Below are 19,752 nucleotides of genomic sequence, written 5' to 3'. Positions count from 1 at the left end.
ACCAGCTCAGAATCTTCTTCAGTCACCTCCTGGCGTAGTTTGACACTAGTGTTGTAAAATCAAGTGACTGGAGTATATTACATGGTTAAGTTTCTGTTCTTAGTAGTATTTAACTTTTCATTGGAAGGAATAGTTCGTACACGTGGATTTGCCTGCAATTCAAAACAATATGACCCCAACTATTAGGAGGTATTTGCACCAAATGAATCAAACAAATACAGGCATTCAATATTTTCAGAAAAGCGCTAGAGAAAATATGTTGCTCACTTTGATCCAACTGTTCAAGAATCTTGAAGGCGAAACATTAGTGACATACATTCAGATATAAAATCAAATTAAGCCAAAAACACATGGTAAACATTTTGTTTGTACTTACAAAGTTACAAGGCTACCCTTTTCCAGTGACTAAACTGTCAGAACTTGACTTGAGAAGACACTGGTGGTCCATACGAATATCTCCATTGCCCACAAGCAGTACATTTATCCAGCTTCACACTGTTCTCAAGAGTACAATGTTTACAAGACCAAATCTTAAACTTAGTCGCTACGTCTTTGGGCCTTTCGATACAGCAAGCTTCACATATCGGAGCTAATGACGGATTAAACAAAGTGCAAATCTCACACTCCCAAAATGATTTCTCCTCTATACCATCTGTTGTTGTCCAATGATCAGAAATGGAGCTAGAAGTAGAGGCAGGCACACTATTTTCCACAACACCAGATTTTGGTCCTACATTGGAAGTATTTCTTCCAGCAAAATTACCAGCAAGACGGCTCTTTTTAGAAGGCACCTCGTCCAAGGCACGAGAAGATGAACCACTAGAACACGCTGAGCTTTCACCAGATAATCTACTAGCTGTAAATGCTTGAGAAACATCAGTGCTACTCTCATCTTCAATAATAATCGGCGAAGCTTGAGATCCACACCATAACTCATCCTGCATTCTCCTTTCCGCAGCCATTGCAGCCGCTTGAATTGGGTTCAGTGCAGTCATCATACTTCTATCACCACCAAGACGCTTAGGACCAGACGGTAACAAAGAACTAACACGTGCTCTATTCTCCGCTGCAGCCAATGCAGTTTTTCTAAGAGATGACAAAGGAACTTGACGAGATACTCCACCCAATCGTTTTCCAGCACAATCAAACCCCTCTCCTGTACCACTTACCCCTTTAGATATCAACTCCTCACATTCCTTTCTAAGCTCATCCCATAACTTATAAAACGATGCATTATGAGGACCGTGCTTGTTATGACAAAGTTCATGTAACATTGTGTCAAGAACTTGATTATAAGGAATAAAATTTAAATCCCCATTCACCCTTCTCAATCTTAACTTAACTTCTACACCACCTCCAACATTCAATCCAAGAAGCGCTGGATTGGTTGGACACATTTCCGATAAACGTTTGACTCTCCAATTATGCTTTTTCATTATAGGTTGAACTTGTTTCGCTATTTTCTCAAGCATTTTCCTCGCTTCGTCTTCTCCTGGTTTTTTTAATGCCTTTATTTCCCATACCTTGTTCAAATCGCCATGATTCATTGGTCTCTAGGAAATAAAACGAGGAAATATTCTCAAGCATTAATAACAAATTTAGCAAATTCATATAATTAAAGGTTTAAAAATTGTTTTAATTTTTGCAAAAAGTATATAAAAACAAAATAATAAGAAGCATAATATGTTGGGGAGGGAGAAATAGACCTGAGATTTTGCTGATCGAAGCGCCCTTGTTTATTTTTCTACTTTTCAATTTTTATTGAAAGAAAAGGGAAGCCGGGAAAACTTAACAATATTATTCGGGTGGATCCGATCTTACATTGGGTGGGTCTGAAAACTGCCCCCATATGTAACCCAATTTTGTTTCTACCCGTTTTAAGTATTCCTAGAGCATTCCCATTCCCAATGCAATTCAATATGAGGGGAAATTGAGAATTTTCACCTCTAAATATTAAAAAACTCTTCTAATGCAAGGGTGACTATGGGCTGATTTATTCACTAAGTCAAAACCAGAGTGAGTTGGGAACTTCGGAAGGGATGTTTTATTCGGTCTTCGTGTGTTTTTTAAAAAAAAATTGGGTTTTTTTTTCCGACGTCCCGCGTGTTTTTTCGGTTTTTTTTTTAACTTCAGACAAAATGTTTCATTCCGTCCAGCATGTTTTTTCGATTTTTACATTCAGACGGAATCAAACATCCCATCTGAAAATAATAGTCACTTTTGCATTGGGCAGCCTCACCTTGCTTTTCACCAAAACGGTAGAAAAGAGGAGAAATTGAGCCTAAGTAGAGGTGAATATGAGTGACTTGCATTGGGAATGCTTTTACCAGTCAACCAGTCAACCAATTCGGACTCCTCTATGGAGTATCAAATACGGATCAACAGCTTATCCTAAAAAACAAGAAAATAGCTGTGTACACTAATTCCTGATTTCTAACTTAAAAAATGATTCTTAGTTTGTTCCGCTTCTGTGTCATGCCGTCTTCGTACATGCAATACAAATGCTTAGATCAATATTATTTTCGTAAATCCTTTGCTGCCCATTCATTTTGGTTTTCTTTCTTCCAGTTTGATGCATAACAACTCTCAAGTAAATTGAACCTCTTTCTCAACTTTAAACCAAAAACAGATTATATGAATGAATTTCACTACGCTCCTGGTTACCGTTACCATGCTGATCATGATTCATCCATTGATGGCGGCAGAGCTTGAAGAGTTCTATCCAGGCGAAAGAGATGCTCTAATTCAGCTTAGGGAGTCAGTCAAATCCAATGCAATAGATTTACATTCAAGATGGACAGGTCCTCCTTGTAACAATAATAGTAGCAACTGGGTGGGCATCGCGTGTTCTAATGGTCATGTGATCCACATTGTTCTTGATAATCTTCAGTTAACTGGTTTACTCCCACCTACATTTCTACAAGAGATTACTTACTTATCTAAGCTTAGCTTTGAAAACAATATCTTATTAGGACCTCTTCCCATTCTCGCTGGTCTTGTTCACCTTCAATATGTCTTCCTGTCGCACAATCTGTTTTCTACGTCAATTCCAACGCACTACATCGACTTGCCAGAATTGACATCTCTACAGCTGCAGCAAAATCTACTCACTGGTGGTATCCCGCCTTTTGATCAACCAACTCTTATGGTTTTCAATGTCTCATATAATTCCCTTGAAGGCCTCATCCCACAAACTCCAACTCTTCAGAAGTTTTCGGACGATTCTTACTCTCATAATTTGGAACTGTGTGGAAAACCTTTGAACAATACTTGTCCTACTCCTAACATTTCCCCTCCACCCGCTGCACCTCCTCTTCCTTTGAGTCCGTCAAAGTCCACAAAGCTCTCAATATGGACAATTGTTTTGATTGCAGTGTCAGCGGCATTGTTACTTTTTATCGTCATGATTGCTTTCCTTTGTTATTTTAGGAAAATCAATGTTCTTCAGGGTGATGGAGAGGATGTATCAGGTACGGATGTATGTCTTTCAATTTCATATTTTAGATATTAAGAGCATCAAACTAAGGTATTAAAAAAAGAAAGAAAACTCAATGCAGGAAGTATGTGGAAATCGTTGAATCATATTTTCTTTTTACACTTTTCAAGCACTGTGACTGGAAGTGTTTTGAGCTTTCAAAATTAAGAATTCCATATGGCATTTGAGGTCATTCCTAGGTGTCACAGTAAATTGCTACAGAAGGAAAGAATTTGGTATAACCTGGCTACCTAAACACAAAATTTCTGAGCTTCATATGTGAATTCAAAACTTGCCCCTCGAATCCAAGGGCCAAGATCCATTTGGTTCTTACTCTCCTACAAGAATTTTATTCATTTGCTTGGATGCTCTAAGGCATCCGACAACTAGGACTTATTCAACATCTTGAATTGACTGAGATTTGTTGCAGATGAAGAAAAAGTGCAAAATGCGACGAAAAGAGACTCTGATCCTGAAAGAAGAGTAGAGTTAGAGTTCTTTGACAAAGAGAGACCAATGTTTGACCTAGACGATCTATTAAGGGCTTCAGCAGAAATGATAGGGAAAGGAAAGATGGGAAGCACATACAAAGTTACAATAGACTCGGGTCCCATTGTCGTAGTTAAAAGGTTCAAGGAGATGAGTGACTTGGACAAGAAGGAATTCGTTCAACAGATGCAGCTGCTAGGACAAATGAGGCATGAAAACCTAGTACAGATAGTCTCTTTCTACTGTTCTAAAGATGAAAAGCTCGTTGTCTGTGAATTTGTCCCCAACGATGGTAGCTTGGCTGAACTTCTACATGGTATGTGCCAAGACTGCATACATATATCTAAGATAATCGAGCAAGGCTTTGACCTACTCTATGACGTACAACAACGCTAAAACTCATAAGCGTCCTACACCTACTAATGAAGTTACCACTTGTTTAATTACAAAAGGTTATGCGCTGCGCGAATCATATATCAAAATCTAAAAACTTGAAACTAATTTTCTCATGTTTTGATTTTCTTTTGGGAGTCAGAGAAGAGAGGAAGTGGAGGAAGAGTAGCATTGAACTGGAGCACAAGATTATCCATTGTCAAAGGCGTTGCAAAAGGTCTTGCTTACCTCCATGAATCCTTACCTTCTCATAAGGTTCCCCATGCCAACCTTAAATCGTCCAACATTCTCATACGTCCTAACAGCAACAATAATAATCACCAAATATACCTCACAGACTTTGGCTTCCTACCACTCTTACCTTCTCGAAAAGCCGCTTCAGAAAAGCTTTCTGTAGGAAGAGCGCCAGAATTTTCTCAAGGCAAAAAGCTGACCTACAAGGCTGATGTCTATTGCTTTGGGATAGTATTATTGGAGATCATAACTGGACGTCAGGTTCCACCAGAGCGAAATGGTGATACAACTATTGAAGATTTAGCTCAGTGGGTGAGATCGGTCATTAATGATGATTGGTCAACTGATATACTGGATGCGGAGATATTAGCTGCCAGTGAAACTCATGATGAAATGTTAAAGCTTGCAGAAATTGCTCTGGATTGTACAAGTGTGGAACCAGAGAAGCGTCCCAAGATGAATCAAGTGTTGCGAAGGATACAGAGCATCAACTGAGCAAGCACATAATTTTTCATTTTTTCTTTAATCAAGTATAGAGATACCTGTGAATAATGTAAGAATTTATTTTCTTAACCTCAAAATTATTTTATTTAAAAATTCTTTGTTACTTACGCTAGTACCTTGTGCAGCAGAGCTTTGTTCTCTCATACACTACAAGATAGTAGGTACCAGTAACTATGAAATTTTATTGCTGGAGAAAATCACTGCAAGTCATGTGGAAATCCCAAATTCTACTAAAAGTTATTTGATCTTCAACTGTATACTTATATAGGGAAAAGTTTTCTAGCAAAAAAAAACAAAAAAAAAAAAAAGGAAATTTTTTTGACTCACTGTTCTGAAATATACCAGCAATCTTGGACGAGTGGAATTTCCTAGTGCCCTGTCTGAATCTGCATGTGCAGGAGAGAACATCTTTAAACTTAGCACCATGATTCCAAAACCTATCCATTTCGGAATAAGGATTCGAAGGGGGTTTCAATATAAGCAAAGTTAAGACCACATCAGAGGGGCGAGTTGGTTGTAACTATCAGAAAGGATTCGGCACCCTATTGGAGTATTCTCATGAATGAAAAAACACGGGGAATGAATGCCAGAAGCAAGCATGCTAAATTACTCCAAAATTCTCTCACTAACACCATTCACACACTCTGGTACACTGACAAAAAAGACTCTACAATTCAAACACTATAAAAGGGGAAGTTTTAACTGTTGTCCAGTGGCCTACTGGTCAAGACTTGGGAGGTGAAAACGGGATTTAAGGGGATCAGGGATTAAAAGTTCTCCTCCCCCAAAAAAGAGAAAAAAACTCATGCCAGTAGCAATGGTTCACGAAAAACCACTAAACTCTTCTTCTTTTTTCTCGGTAAAAAATGTAAAAACCAATAAACTCTTGCCCGTAAACTCTTTCTGCTAGAAGTTTGTTGAAAAACTAACGAGTTAGGACTATGCTTTGAAATATACATTATAAATGAACAACAGACATCCTGCCATCCAGGTGATATTATCCCGCTCAGCCCTGAGCCCAATGTCTTTGTTAAAATATCTTTACAAAGAACACAAAAAATCCTCAAGAATCATCTAAAGTGCAAATTCCTCATTTTACTATGTTGCGATCTCAATTTAAGAGACTGGTCTGGGTGCTTCTAAAGCTGTATATCTAGTTTCAGACACCAGAGTAATTAACAATAATTAAAGACATTTCTTCTATCATCCTCTGGTACACCACAAAAATCACTGTGAAGACGGAAGATTATTTCAGTTAAGGAATCTCAAAAACAATCTACATCGTAGAAACAAAAGAGGCTAGAGAAGAGAAACAACTACAACTATTTATGGTGGTCGATACCATTCTTAGCTTAACTCCATTTACCAGCTTTGGGCTTCAACTGAACCTTACAGATTCCTTGAGAATCCAGAAGAGCTTGCTTTAAAAACTTAGTTTTGAGAACATGATGAATCTGCAGCAACTTCTGGTAAAACAAAAATAAGAAAAACAAATGGGGTGGGTCTGCATTACACATACATGAAATGCGAAATATCAAAATGGTAAATCCCCATTCAATTCATGGTCTGCACTCAACGCTTACCATGTAAATCTTGCAAACTGATGTTTAAAGATTTCTTCGACTTAACTGCCACACAAACTGATCAGCAGCCACCATTGCACGGGTCGCTGAACCGATTGATCCTTCATACCTATAATTACATAACAGATATGAAGAGGAAATCAATAATGATATTTAAAAAAATTCAGAAAGAAAGCACAAATTCTACAGAGGCAAAGTCAAGTCTTACAAAGCAACCAAGAGAAAAGCAGCTGTCTGCATAACAATAGCACCTTCACCAGCTGCTTTTGATGTATTTACACACCTAGCACAGAAGAAGCTCTCATGTATTGATGTCACCATATCTGTCATCAAGCCAACCACACAAAGTCATTATCAGGGTAGAACACTTTCACAACACATTCCATCCACACTCCTAATCATTGTAATGCAGGAGATTTCCCAACACTCTTAAAAATACCGTAACGTTAACTGCTCCACTATTTTGTACAAAAACATAAGTGTAAGTTGAAGTGGTATAATATCGACTATGGAAGAATGTAGAACAATGCAACTGGACTTACATTGATTAGAACCAATAACAAAACACTCCCCTGGAAGATTGTTCCGTTTAACGTAGTCAAGAAACGAGACCAACTCAACAGGCTTTCCAACTATCCCTCGTTGCTCTGCTCTGCCCAACATAATAATTAAAAATTTAAGAATGACAAACACAAAAATGGGTTGAAATAATGTAATAAGGTTTACTTACATGATTGAAAGCAGGCGAGAAGGACCAGTTGGGTCATAGTTAAGTAGCATAGCAGCTTTTAATGGTTCACCTGCACCAAAACTATTTTTAGACAAGGAAAATTATATAGTGATGATGATGATGATGAAATTACCAGAAGACCCAATATTGTGAGATGCCCATTTCTCCCAAGCTTTGTGTGTGAAACCCAACTCCATTTTTAAGTTTCTTCTCCTTTGTTTTCGGTTCATATTGAAATTTTGAAAGTGGCTGATATTTATGAAATATCGGCATCTTCACGGAATGTCATGGGAAAATTGCGGCCACTCTATGTGTTGAAATGTCAAAGAATTTCAGACTTTTTGGTTATCACACAGATGTTAAGTCTGAAATGGCATTTGTACAGTGTGACTGTGTGTGTTCGTGTGGACTTCTCTGTGAGAAATAATGGCAATTTCTATCAAACATTACTGTACTAATAACCAGTCTGCTATGCACGATAGTACGATACTACTAGATAGATTGCAATAGCACTGAGTGCCTTGATCAATAAACATCTCAAGCAACCATCAAAACTTTATTTATTATTTACATAGAACGAAGCCGCTTGTTGGAGTACCATTCTGTTAATCTGTTTATAGCTAACGATATCAACTTGAAAAAAACCAATTTTGATGCTAGTAATATATCATCTGGCTGATACGGGACTGACTGATAAGCCTTCCTCTGAGAAATCAAAGTAGAAATCATCGCTCTTACATAAATTATACACAATATCGACCATGTTGGGTCGCCTAGACGGCTCTTTCTGTAGACACGCGATAGCAACAGTCATTACATTCGTCACAGCCTCAAGTGAACAATGTTCTTCGATAAGAACCTCATCCATCCACTCTTTCAGCCTCATATGCTTAACTTCTTCTCCTCCTTCCAGAATTCTGTCTACATTCAACCACAATACCTTACCTTCCTGATTAACTGCTTCCCTTCCGGAAATTAACTCAAGAAGAACAACCCCGAAGGCAAAAACATCCATTTTTGTCGTTACCATCCCATCTGCCAGATACTCTGGAGAAATGTAACCCTGAGTACCAACAATGTGTGTGGTTATGGCGTTACAACCAGATTTCGCTAAGCCAAAATTGGCAATCTTTGCTCTCATGTTCCCATCTAATAGAATGTTGCTAGTCTTGATGTCTTTATGCACAACCTTCGGTCTTGTGTGCTCATGGATGTAGTGGAGGCCATTTGCAACATCAATTGCTATTCCTAGTCTCTTTTTCCAGTCAAGATTCTTCTTGGATAACCTTTCTTCATGAAGCCAAGAACTAAGAGATCCATTCTCAACATACTCATACACAAGAAAGCAATTCCCATCTTCAGGATCTATACAAAAGCCTTCTAACTTAACCAAATTTCCATGGTTTACCTGAATTAGAAAAAAGAAAAAGAAAAAACTAATTAGTAAAACATTGAAGGACAAATAAATCCAGAGTGTCATTTAGCAACAAGGTTATTAATACACAAGGAAGGTATACGAGTGAAGCTGAAACCACGCTGCTCACTGAACCATTTAACAGACTATGACTACATACCATGGCTCATCAATTAACTTCTAAATAAAATGCCTGTCCAAAACATCACTATCTCTCCTTAAAGAATGGCACACTATATGGTTAAGAGGGTTAACTAAGTTCCTGTTAATGCTCTGCCATAAGTTGGCTAACAGCGAATCTGAATGTCTACTGAGGTTTGGAAGGATTTTTTTTTAAATTTGGCATCTGAAAACAAAAATGTCAAGAAATTAAGTTGGGCCATCATCGACTCGAATGAACTCTGGCTCATTTTCCTTGAGTCTTTGTCTAGATCAGGGGATCCAGCCAGTACAAACAAGCAATGTCAAATTACCAACTTATTTTATTTTCCCTTAACTAAAAAAAGATTCCTTGCTGTTCAAAGAGAGACATGCAACTGAGAGCTTAGTAGACAAATTCACCTATTTTCTATTCCAAAATTGTGTGTTATAATCCAAAGCTATGGCCTACTATGACTGCATTTGAGTAGAATAATTTACAATTTCAACAGCAATCACTCATTTAAAAATCTCAATCCATTTGGAACTAGACTGGCCATTTCACCTACTACTTATATTCAACTAATTGAATAAGACATTTTTTAACTACTAAATATTCACTGTCAAAATTAAAGAGAAGTGAAAAGGCATCTATTTATTTACAATGTCCTTCTATGAGGAGAATATCCGGACTAGTTTAGTGATTAGAATCTACTATCTAATGGATCCTATCTGAGGGATCCCCATAAACCAGTGTGAATTAGTGATGATCTATATTATAAATAATCGTACCAATCAACGAAGAATGTAATAAACAGTACAAACAAGTGTATGTTGGAAGTTGTAATCAGGTCACTTTGATGGCTTTGATGTTCAAGAGTTGCTTATCTACTTAACTATGCTACTCAAGATATACTAGTATTGTGCCAAGTGAAGTCACTTTCTCTGTCTAAAACTAGAATGTGTATGAAGAATGAAGAATTAACTGTAAACAACGTAGAAGACGTGCCAGAAATATAGATTTCACACTACTCAATGAACAATCTATGTGTAAATAATTTTTGGTAGTGATATAAGGTTAATATGATTGCTAGCCAGTTTGTCAATGGGAATTAGGCTTGCAATACTAAAAAGTGTCGAATCCAATAACACATATCTGACATTGGCTAACAGATAAAATTTTACCTTCTGCAAGATCTTGAGCTCTTCACAGGCATTCCATTTCATCCTTTTAATGGCGTAAAATTCCCCGCGAATTTTCCCTTTATACACAAATCCCTGAATAACAGAATCTGGACAAAAACCTGCTGTTGCTTCTCTAATCTCTTGAATCCCATATATTTTGTACTTGTCTAAACAGTCTGATACATCAGCCATTAAATTCTCCTCCTCAATCGACAACTTCATTGGCTGGAACCGGAACGAGTCTCTCTTCTCTTGCCTCAAACTTTCGCTCTTCTTTAAGTGTTCTCTGTAGTACCATATACCAATTGTTGAAACTAACAGAATTAACAAAAAACTAGAAACCCCCAAGCCAACAGACAAGCCAACTATCAATGCTTTCCTTTCGGGCTTTGAAAGTGGACGAGGAAGAACAACAGGTTGTGTAAGCTGAGGAATGCGAGACACCGGAACAAACACTGTATCGGAAGGACGAATGTTCTGTCCATTTACATCAATCAGAGACTGCAAACTCGACCCAAACTTTGCAAGCAATTGAAGATAAGCTATCAGAAGGTTGAAAAACATAAGAAATGAGATAATTCACTTGATTCAACACCTGGGTTCTATTTGGGCACTTGCAAAATATTGGAAAAATGACTTCTACTCCTATTTGGAGAAGTATAGGGATAAGAGTTGGATTAACAAGTTCAACAGCTTGGTAAGTAGTAAGGTTTTGAAACTGGTGAGTTGAAACTAGATAGAAAGTATCGCCTTTACGAATTGTGTAACTGATATTGGAGTAGGAGAAGTTTTGGTTTGAGTTGCAAGAGCAAGTTATAGGGATTAGGAGTGAGTGGTCTGGAAGAAGAGGTGAAGATGGATTGGAGATGTTGCTTGGTTTTGAGATCATGCGTCTGCTTACACCAAAAAGATCAGCTATGCTAGCAAGGTCTAGTAAGTCTGGTGCTATGGGTCTGTACAAGACATAGGTTTGGCATGGATTGGTGGTTTGGTTAGTTGAGCAAGTGGAAGTTGGAAGGATTGATTGGGAGTGTACTTGGTGATGGAGGAAGAACAGCAGTATCAAAGACAAGCAAAGGAGCTCTGGCCTCATTTTCTGCTTTTAGTGAATGTGAATCTAGTGAAGGAGTTCTGGCCTCTTTTTATTCATTTTAACTGACGTGTGAATCCTTTTAATTTCATTGTGCTTTTCGGTCAAAATTGGATGCAAAATCCATTTTAGCATCCCCTTCTGAGTTTTGAGAGATCAAGACGAGTAACACTCGCTGTTGGCGGTCCAAGAGGACGAAATTGGACGGCAGTGACATTCACTACTGTCAATATCTAAAGTTCTAAACCATTGCTTACGGGGAGGCGACTGCAGTCCTGTAATGTAAGTTGGCAAGGTCACGGTCATTTATTTTGACAATTTGTACTTCTGGAAGATTTTTCTTTTGAAAAATTAAGCTGGGATTAAGACAGACCCCACTTGTTTTATTGCCAAAGATAAAACCTTACAAAACCCCTTATTATTATAGTTGGATCATTAAAGGGAGTGACATAATAAACTTACAAGTTCAACGAGCATTAAGCCATACACTAGCTAATAGCTATTTCAATTCAAGCCTAATATAGAAGTAGGTTAGATTGATGCATGTCTAGATAAATAAAAATTGTTGTTATATTTAACGGTTCAGAAATGTCGAGTTTTTATAATTATTTTTTACCAATGTAATAGGTTTTAAAATGAGTTGAAATTTTGTGGAGATAATCATTATGGTGAATATATCATATTCACAAAAAATTAGGATTGAATTCATTTTCTAGGTGAAGTTTTACTTACTAGAAAATAAATTCAACCATAATTTTTAATAGTTATAGAGTACTCACATAAAGATCATCTCTCTACAAAATTTCAATTTATTTGGAAACTTCTAACATAGATAAAAATTGTTGTCATCTTTAAAAGTAAATCTAACAGTTTAGAAATGTCGAGTTTTTGTAATTATCTTTTGCCAATGAGGTTTCCAAATTAGCTGAAATTTTGTATAAATGATCTTATAATATTTAGCGTATCATATCCACAAAAAATTATAGTTGAATTCATTTTCTAAGTGAAGTTTTACTTACGTATTTATTTTAAGTTAACTTAAGTAACTACTTTATAGAAAAAGGCTATATATATAGCCAACTCTCATTACGAGCAGCTACCAACAAATGTATGGGGATTTGTTGTCCAAGCTTGATAATAGGTTCTGTGTAAGATGACCTGCGTATGATCTGATGGAATCAGGATTAAAGAAAGAAATGAGAATGAGCCTTCTGTTAGTTAGCGTACAAAATCACCTTCCTATATTCCCCTTTCTAGAATTAATGAATTATGTCTACCAAATCCAGCTGAAATTCTCGGAGTCGAGCCATCTCCAATGCAATTAGCTTGGTTACTTCTTGCTGATCTGATGACGGATCGGAGCATAACAAGGTGAAAAAGTGTATGCTATACCACTGTTCAAGACCCCCGTAGGAAGGGGATATTGGAGTTATCCCTCACATGATGAGAAAAGGAGTTCAGTTTGCGTGGAGAAACTTGAGCGCGCACACGCTCCTATTGGTCTTGCCCAGGCGCTCCCGCGCCTATGCCGTGAACAACCTCTAGTGTTTTTAGGGTGGGCGGGCTCAACTTTGGTCTTGCCCAAGGCACGCCCGCGCCCATGCCTATTTTGGTCAGGATTTCTATTTTTGCGAAACCGCGAGTTTGCAATATAAGGTTTGGGTTTTTGGCAAAACCTAACACATGCTAAGACACGAAAATATACAACACAGAGATAAAACCCAATCTTAAAAGCAATTAAGATTGAGAGAGAATCTTTACAGAGAAACAACTCTGTAAAGAGAGATGAGTGATCTAGTAAGGTGAGAGACTGAAAGCAATGATTGTAATCTTCCTTCCCACTTTATAAAAGGATTAGCTGTTGTGGAAGTAGGCACCATTGGCCGAACCACGCACAGTATATCTTTGTGTTATGGTATGCTTTTTTTGCTTTACATTATTATCTGTTGTTAATAGTTGTTTAGCGAGTTGGGCATGTTAGTTTGGTTGTAGGGAATATTTAGATTGTTGTCTAGAGTTGTTATTGATCATAGTATAAGTTATTTGTGTAATATGGATCGATTGGAATCGGTGTTAAACCCCAACAAGTATTGGAGCCTTGATTAGATTAGCCTAGGATGTTATCCAAATCTTGGTCGGAAGGTGTTTGACAAAACTCCTGAGAGAAGATTTGAGTTTAAATAACTTGTAGAGATGGATAATTCCGTGAATACTCGCATGACGAGTCTGAATAGGAAGAACTACACCATTTGGAAAGCCAAGATGGAAGACTTGCTTTATTGCAAGGACTTTGCACAACCTATTGAGAATGAAGGAGAAAGACCGGAATCGGTTGCTGCGGCTGAGTGGAGCAAACTTGACAGAAAATCAATTGGGTACATTCGACAGTGGATTGACGACAGTGTCTTTCACCATGTATCCCAAGAGACTACAACTTTTGGCTTATGGAAAAAACTCTAAGACCTCTATGAGAGGAAGTCGGGCGAAAACAAAGTGCTGCTCGTTAAGAAGTTTGTCAACACGAAGTACCAAGAAGGTTCTTCAATGTCTGGGCATCTTAACGAAGTACAGAATACCATCAATCAGATGCATTTGATGAAGATTAATTTGGGAGACGAAGTTGAGGCTTTATTTCTATTAGGCTCTCTACCCGAAAGTTGGGAGACGTTAGCAATCTCTCTACATGGATAAGCCAAGGATGGAATCGTTTCCATGGAGATGGCTACCACGTCTTTGTTGAATGAGGATACTAGAAGGAGTTCACAAAGCAACTCCTCTCACTTAGAGATCCTTGTCACAGAGAAACGGGGAAAGGTATAAGCAGAAAACCATCTCGTTCTAGAGGTGATGACAGAAGTAAATCTAGGGGTGAAGCTAGAACTCCTAAGGAAAAAGAGGCAATATTACTATTGTGCCACCAAGAGTCACTTCAGGTATGAGTGCAGAACACTAAAGAGGGATGGAAAGAATAACTGTGTACATGAAGACATAGTGCAGAGAAACGGAAACACAGGCAGAGATACTACCGCACTAGTCGACGATCTAGTGGGAATTATGTCAGATTATGGTGTGTGCTGTCTTAGTACCTCGGGCCAGGATACAGAGTGGGTGATAGATACAGGAGCATCTTATCACGTCATACCGCACAGGGGATTCTTCACTACCTACAGCTGTGGTGAATATGGTGAAGTGAAGATGGGTAACAGTGGAGTCTCGAAGATTATAGGTATTGGTGATGTTCATGTAGAAGCCAATGTCGGCTACACCTTGACACTCAAGGATGTAAGACATGTCCCTGACATTCGGCTAAGCCTAATTTCGGCTGGGAAGTTAGATGATGATGACTTTGTAAACTCGTTTGGTAACGGGGTATGAAAACTTAGCAGAGGTTCCATTGTAGCAGCCAAAGAGAAGAAAACTTGCTCTCTTTACAAAACACAGGCTAGTTTGTGTAAAGCAGAAGTGAATGCGGTAGAAGAAGAAGCTTCTTCTGAACTATGGCACAAGAGACTGTGTCATATGGGCGAAAAAGGGATGGAAGTTCTTGCTAAGCAAAAGGCCTTACCAGACATCAAAGGTACATATTTAAATAGATATACTCACTGTTTGGTAGGAAAGCAACACAGGGTGTCTTTCCAAAGATTCCCGTCTCACAAAAAGGATAATATCCTTGAACTAGTGCACACAAACTTATGTGGTCCTATAAAAGTGAAGTCCCACGGGGGAGCTTTATACTTCGTGACCTTCATTGATGATGTGTCAAGAAAGGTATGAGCATATAGTCTGAAGACCAAGGATGAAGTACTTGGTGTGTTTGAGAAATTCCATAGCATGGTGGAAAGAGAGACAGGGAAGTTGTTGAAGTGTATTCGCTCAGATAATGGGGGTGAGTATGTACATTGGGCCGTTTGAAGAGTATTGCCAAAGTCATGGGATTCGTCATTAGCAAACCGTTCCTAAAACTCCGCAACAGAATGGAATAGCCAAGAGAATGAACCAGACTATTGTGGAGAGGATGAGATGCATGTTGTCTCACTCTAAGCTACCTATAAGCTACTAGGTAGAAGAAATACGCACAGCCGTACATGTGATCAATCTATCATCGTCAAAGCCTCTAAATAGTGACTATCCAGAGAGAGTATGGTCAGGCAGAGATGTTGATTATGGATACTTTAGGGTATTTGGGTGCAGGGTATTTGTGCATATTCCGAAGGATGAGAGATCCAAGCTTGATGACAAAGCCAAGAAGTGCATTTTTCTGGGTTATGGAAATGAAAAGTTTGGTTACAAACTCTATGATCCGATTAACAAGAAGGTAATCCAAAGTTGAGATGTTGTGTTCTTGGAAAACCAAACCATAGTAGACTTTGAGGATGGTGAGAAGCTAGAAGCTTTCACTAATGATCTTGTTGATTCAGAATCAGAAGTTCCTACTGTGGAACTTGCAGAAGGCATTGAGAATGCAGAGAACCATGGGTTTGAAGCTCATGATGATGATCCTATTGCTCATGATGAGATAGAACCTATTGATATAGAAGATGCGGATGAAGTGCATTAACCACCACCTGAGCAAGCAAAAGTGTATCCTCCTGAGACACCAGCAGATGGGGCAAAGAGGTCAGACAGAGAGAGACAAGCTTCAACTAGGTATCCACCACATACGTATGTTTTACTATCTGATGGTGGACAACCTATGTACTATTAAGAGGCACTTGAAGGTACAGACAAAGAGAAATGGTTGAAGGTCATGCATGATGAGATGGATTCTTTGCATAAGAATCACACTTATGACTTAGTTGAGAAACCGAAAGGAAGAAAAATTCTCAAGAATAAGTGGATCTACAATCCAAAGTCAAGCATGAGGAGAATAATCCACATCCAAAGCACAAAGCTCACCTTGTTGTGAAGGGATTCGATCAAAGGAAATGTATTGACTTTGATGAGATTTTCTCTCCTGTAGTGAAAATGAATTCTAACCGGGTAGTATTGGGTATGACCGCAAGTATGAACCTAGAGGTTGAGCAGCTAGATGTTAAGACAGCTTTTCTTCATGGAGACCTTGAAGAAGATGTCTACATAAACCAACCAGAGGGGTTTGAGGTCAAAGGCAAAAATCACCTAATATGCAAGCTGATAAAGAGTTTGTATGGGTTGAAGCAGGCACCGAGGCAGTGGTACATAAAGTTTGATTCCTTTGTAGTGAAGCAAGGATACAAGAAGTCTGCTTCCAATCATTGTGTGTTTGTTCAGAAATTTCCAGACGGGAATTTCATAGTACTCTTGTTGTATATGTGGATGATATGTTGATAGTTAGCCCAAACATCAACAAAATATTCAAGCTAAAGAAAGACTTGAGTAAGTCCTTTGAGATGAAGGATTTGGGTTAAGCAAAGCAGATACTTGGTATGCGGATCACTCGTGACAAAAAGAGTGGGAAATTATGTCTTTCTCAAGAAAGCTACATTGAGAAGGTGTTGAAGAGATTCAACATGGATCAAGCGAAGCCAATTAGTTGTCCGCTTGCTAGCCAGTTCTGCATGACCAAGGAGATATGTCCAAAGGGTGAGCATGAGTAGAGTCAGATGGAAAAGATTCCTTATGCATCCGCAGTGGGCAGCTTGATGTATGTAATGGTGTGTACAAGACCGGATATTGCATTCGCCGTGGGCATTGTAAGCTATTTTCTGTCAAATCTAGGGAAAGAGCATTAGGAAGGTGTTAAGTGGATATTGAGATATCTCAAGGGCACTTCCAAATCGTATTTGTGTTTTGGTGGAAGTAAGCCCTTGAAGGCTACACTGATACAGACATGGCAGGTGATGTTGACTTGATGAAGTCCACCTCCGGTTATCTGGTTACTTTTGCAGGGGGAACAGTTTCTTGGCAATCTAAGTTGCAAATGTGTGTTGCTCTCTCCACTACAGAAGCCGAGTATATTGCAACCACAGAGTGTTGCAAAGAGATGCTATGGATGAAGAGGTTCTTCAACGAACTAGGGCTAAAGCAGAAACAGTTTGTAGTTCTATGTGACAGTTAGAGCGCCATCCATTTGAACAAGAATCCGAGTTTTCATTCTAGATCCAAGCACATACACGTGTGTCATCATTGGATTAGAGAAGTACTTGAAGACAAGCATTTGTGCATTGAGAAGATCCATACCGATAAGAACAGGTCGGATATGATGACCAAAGTCTTACTGAAAGATAAGTTTGATGTTTGTTGTGCTACCGCCGGAATAGTAGCAGACTCCTTCTGTTAATTTGAAAATTGCATGGAGGTATCCCCCCTCACTGTTCGGGAGGGGGAGATTGTTGGAGTTATCCCTCACATGAGGACAAAAGGAGTTCAGTTTGAGTGGAGAAGCTTGAGCGCACACACGCTCCTATTGGTCTTGCTCCGTATGCCGATGCCCATGCCGTGAACAACCTCCAAGAAGCTTTAGGGTGACGCCGACTTTCGACTTTGCCTTGCCTAAGCTTTGCGCCATACCTATTTTGGTCAGGATTTCTATTTTTGCGAAATCGCGAGTTTGCAATATAAGGTTTGGGTTTTTGGCAAAACCTAACACATGCTGAGACATGAAAATATACAACACACAGAGAAGAAACCCAATCTTGAAAGCAATCAAGATTGAGAGAGAACATTTACAGAGAAACACCCCTGTAAAGAGAGAGGAGTGATCTAGTAAGGTGTGAGACTGAAAGGAATGATTTTAATCTTCCTTCCGACTTTATAAAAGGGTTAGCTCTTGTGGAAGTAAGCACCATTGGCCGAACCACGATATATCTTTGTGTTGTGGTATGCTTTTTCTACTTTACATTATTATTTGTTGTTAATAGTTGTTTAGCGAGTTTGGTATGTTAGTTTGGTTGTAGGTGTATGATCAGATTTTACAACCTCTGAAATCAAAATGTAGTCTCTGATCTTACAACCTCTCTTTTCTCTTTCTCTCTGACTTTTCTTTTCTTCCTCTTCCCTCTCTTTTTCTCACTCCTTTATATATCCCATAACCTCTCTCGTTTCTCCAACCACTCCATCCTTTCTAACCACTCTCCATGATCTCTTTTCGTGTCCCACGTCTGCCACTTGTCCAACCATTTCTCTAGGTATTGTGTTCTGGCTACTGTGCTCCTGCTACTTCTTTCCTTAATCCACATCCCTTTAGGCCCCGATACTTCACTGAATCTTATGCCTTTCTAGGTTTCGCGGTACTTCGCTGTTCCGCGGACTTGATCCGACTCTCCCACTCTTTCTTACATTATGCTGCCCCTGGCCATAAAACCTGTCGTTTTGATAGTTATGAATTAGGCTGATACAGATGCCCCCTCTTGGGCCGCGAACCTCAGGTTTGGGGATCGAGATACCCTCAGTCAAACTAAGCCGCGGTGTAAGAGCATTAAATCCTTTCCATGTTTGCGCGTGCCTTACCCTAACTAACACGTGGCGCCCTAACTCTATTTGCGTGCTTCTCACATTTTGCACGCTTTCACAAGTCATGATGACCTGCAGAACCTGACGCCTCATTCTTTCCCCTCCCACGTGTCGTTCCACCGTTGATCCCTCCTTCTGACCCCTTTGGCTTCTGCACCATGGAATTTACCTTGGTGCCCCTAGCGCTTCGTATTCCATTCAAACCCTTCTTTTTCTCTCCCACACCGTTTCATTTTCTCATTCATTCCTCTCTTCTTAGTCTTCCTTCTTCCTTCGCTCTTCACTATTCAGCCATTTTCCTTTCTTTTTTACTCATCTTCTTCCTCTCGGTGACACCTCCACTGCTCTGACACCAGCTTGCAACGTCACCCTTTTCTTTGCTGCTGCTGCTTCATGAACAAGGTTTGTTTCCTCTTTCTTCCTTTTTTCAAATCTTTACTTTATACTTTGCTTTGTTGTTCGCTGGTGTCTCTTGGATTCTTCCCACTCGTGCCATTTGAATCTTTCACTTTTTCATTTCTACGATTCGTACTGTTTGCGACATGTCGGCTTCTGAGTCGACAAGCTCATCCGCCGCCATATCCATCAGGTCTAGGTCCCCCTCCCCTAGATCTAGTATCCCCGTCGCTAATAAATCTGAGTCCACAGCTTCGGACTCAAATGGACCTATCGCTATCCCCTCTACCTCTGGGAGATCCTTTAAACTCCCTCCCCCTTCATCTCATTACCGCTGCCCTAATTTAGCTGCGGTCAAGGCGGCTTATGATATCCCGGACGACGTGATTTTAGAACATGTGCATGGGATTACTCATTTCCCTCATCTGGTCAAGCCATGACAGGGAACCCTTGTCGCTACAGTAGGTCAAATAGTGGCCAGTCTGCGCTTTCCCTTGACCTTACTAGATGTAGAAGTATGCAACCATTTCAACATTCTGCCCTGTCAGGGTATTGGTAATTTTTGGCGTGTTATGTATGCCGCTAACTTCTATAACAAAACCAACTCCCCCAAAATCCAACTTCGAGACATGATCGCCCATTATTATATAAAGAAGAGTACCAAGTTTGGGAGTGTAGGTTACCAATCCT

General features: G+C 39.2%; 4 protein-coding genes across 6 annotated transcripts; 1 reads left to right on the top strand and 3 right to left on the bottom strand.

Annotated features, from left to right (window-relative positions):
- Nucleotides 1-13: 13 nt before the first annotated feature.
- Nucleotides 14-1,891, bottom strand: LOC147499949 (uncharacterized). 2 transcript variants are annotated; one of them, XM_086561692.1, is made up of 3 exons: nucleotides 1,707-1,890; nucleotides 377-1,553; nucleotides 14-152 (listed from the first exon to the last, which is right to left on the bottom strand). In XM_086561692.1, the coding sequence occupies exon 2, from the start codon at nucleotides 1,545-1,547 to the stop codon at nucleotides 414-416; it is 1,134 nt and encodes a 377-aa protein (XP_086417818.1). In that variant the 5' UTR covers nucleotides 1,548-1,553; nucleotides 1,707-1,890; the 3' UTR covers nucleotides 14-152; nucleotides 377-413. The 2 variants fall into 2 exon arrangements, with proteins under 2 accessions (XP_086417818.1, XP_086417819.1); XM_086561693.1 differs by lacking the exon at nucleotides 14-152 and having other exon boundaries at nucleotides 247-1,551; nucleotides 1,707-1,891.
- A 393-nt stretch (nucleotides 1,892-2,284) lies between these two features.
- LOC147499948 (pollen receptor-like kinase 1) lies at nucleotides 2,285-5,207 on the top strand. Its single transcript, XM_086561691.1, has 3 exons — nucleotides 2,285-3,470; nucleotides 3,906-4,280; nucleotides 4,500-5,207. The coding sequence occupies exons 1-3, from the start codon at nucleotides 2,639-2,641 to the stop codon at nucleotides 5,084-5,086; spliced, it is 1,794 nt and encodes a 597-aa protein (XP_086417817.1). The 5' UTR covers nucleotides 2,285-2,638; the 3' UTR covers nucleotides 5,087-5,207.
- Nucleotides 5,208-6,170: 963 nt separating this feature from the next.
- On the bottom strand, nucleotides 6,171-7,881 carry LOC147499947 (uncharacterized). 2 transcript variants are annotated; one of them, XM_086561697.1, is made up of 6 exons: nucleotides 7,542-7,881; nucleotides 7,409-7,478; nucleotides 7,221-7,330; nucleotides 6,887-7,001; nucleotides 6,679-6,787; nucleotides 6,171-6,561 (listed from the first exon to the last, which is right to left on the bottom strand). In XM_086561697.1, the coding sequence occupies exons 1-5, from the start codon at nucleotides 7,636-7,638 to the stop codon at nucleotides 6,703-6,705; spliced, it is 477 nt and encodes a 158-aa protein (XP_086417823.1). In that variant the 5' UTR covers nucleotides 7,639-7,881; the 3' UTR covers nucleotides 6,171-6,561; nucleotides 6,679-6,702. The 2 variants fall into 2 exon arrangements, with proteins under 2 accessions (XP_086417823.1, XP_086417824.1); XM_086561698.1 differs by having other exon boundaries at nucleotides 6,171-6,558.
- A 62-nt stretch (nucleotides 7,882-7,943) lies between these two features.
- Nucleotides 7,944-11,467, bottom strand: LOC147499946 (serine/threonine receptor-like kinase NFP). The gene is given in 3 exon segments (XM_086561690.1): nucleotides 7,944-8,816; nucleotides 10,146-10,670; nucleotides 10,672-11,467. Coding segments are annotated over 3 exon segments (1,833 nt in total). The 5' UTR covers nucleotides 11,239-11,467; the 3' UTR covers nucleotides 7,944-8,075.
- Nucleotides 11,468-19,752: the final 8,285 nt, after the last annotated feature.

Source organism: Coptis chinensis, chromosome 5, assembly GCF_015680905.1.
Source record: "Coptis chinensis isolate HL-2020 chromosome 5, ASM1568090v1, whole genome shotgun sequence".
Taxonomy (NCBI): Eukaryota; Viridiplantae; Streptophyta; class Magnoliopsida; order Ranunculales; family Ranunculaceae; genus Coptis; species Coptis chinensis.
The sequence above is the reverse complement of the archived record's forward strand: the minus strand, read 5'-3'. Positions and strand labels throughout refer to the sequence as shown.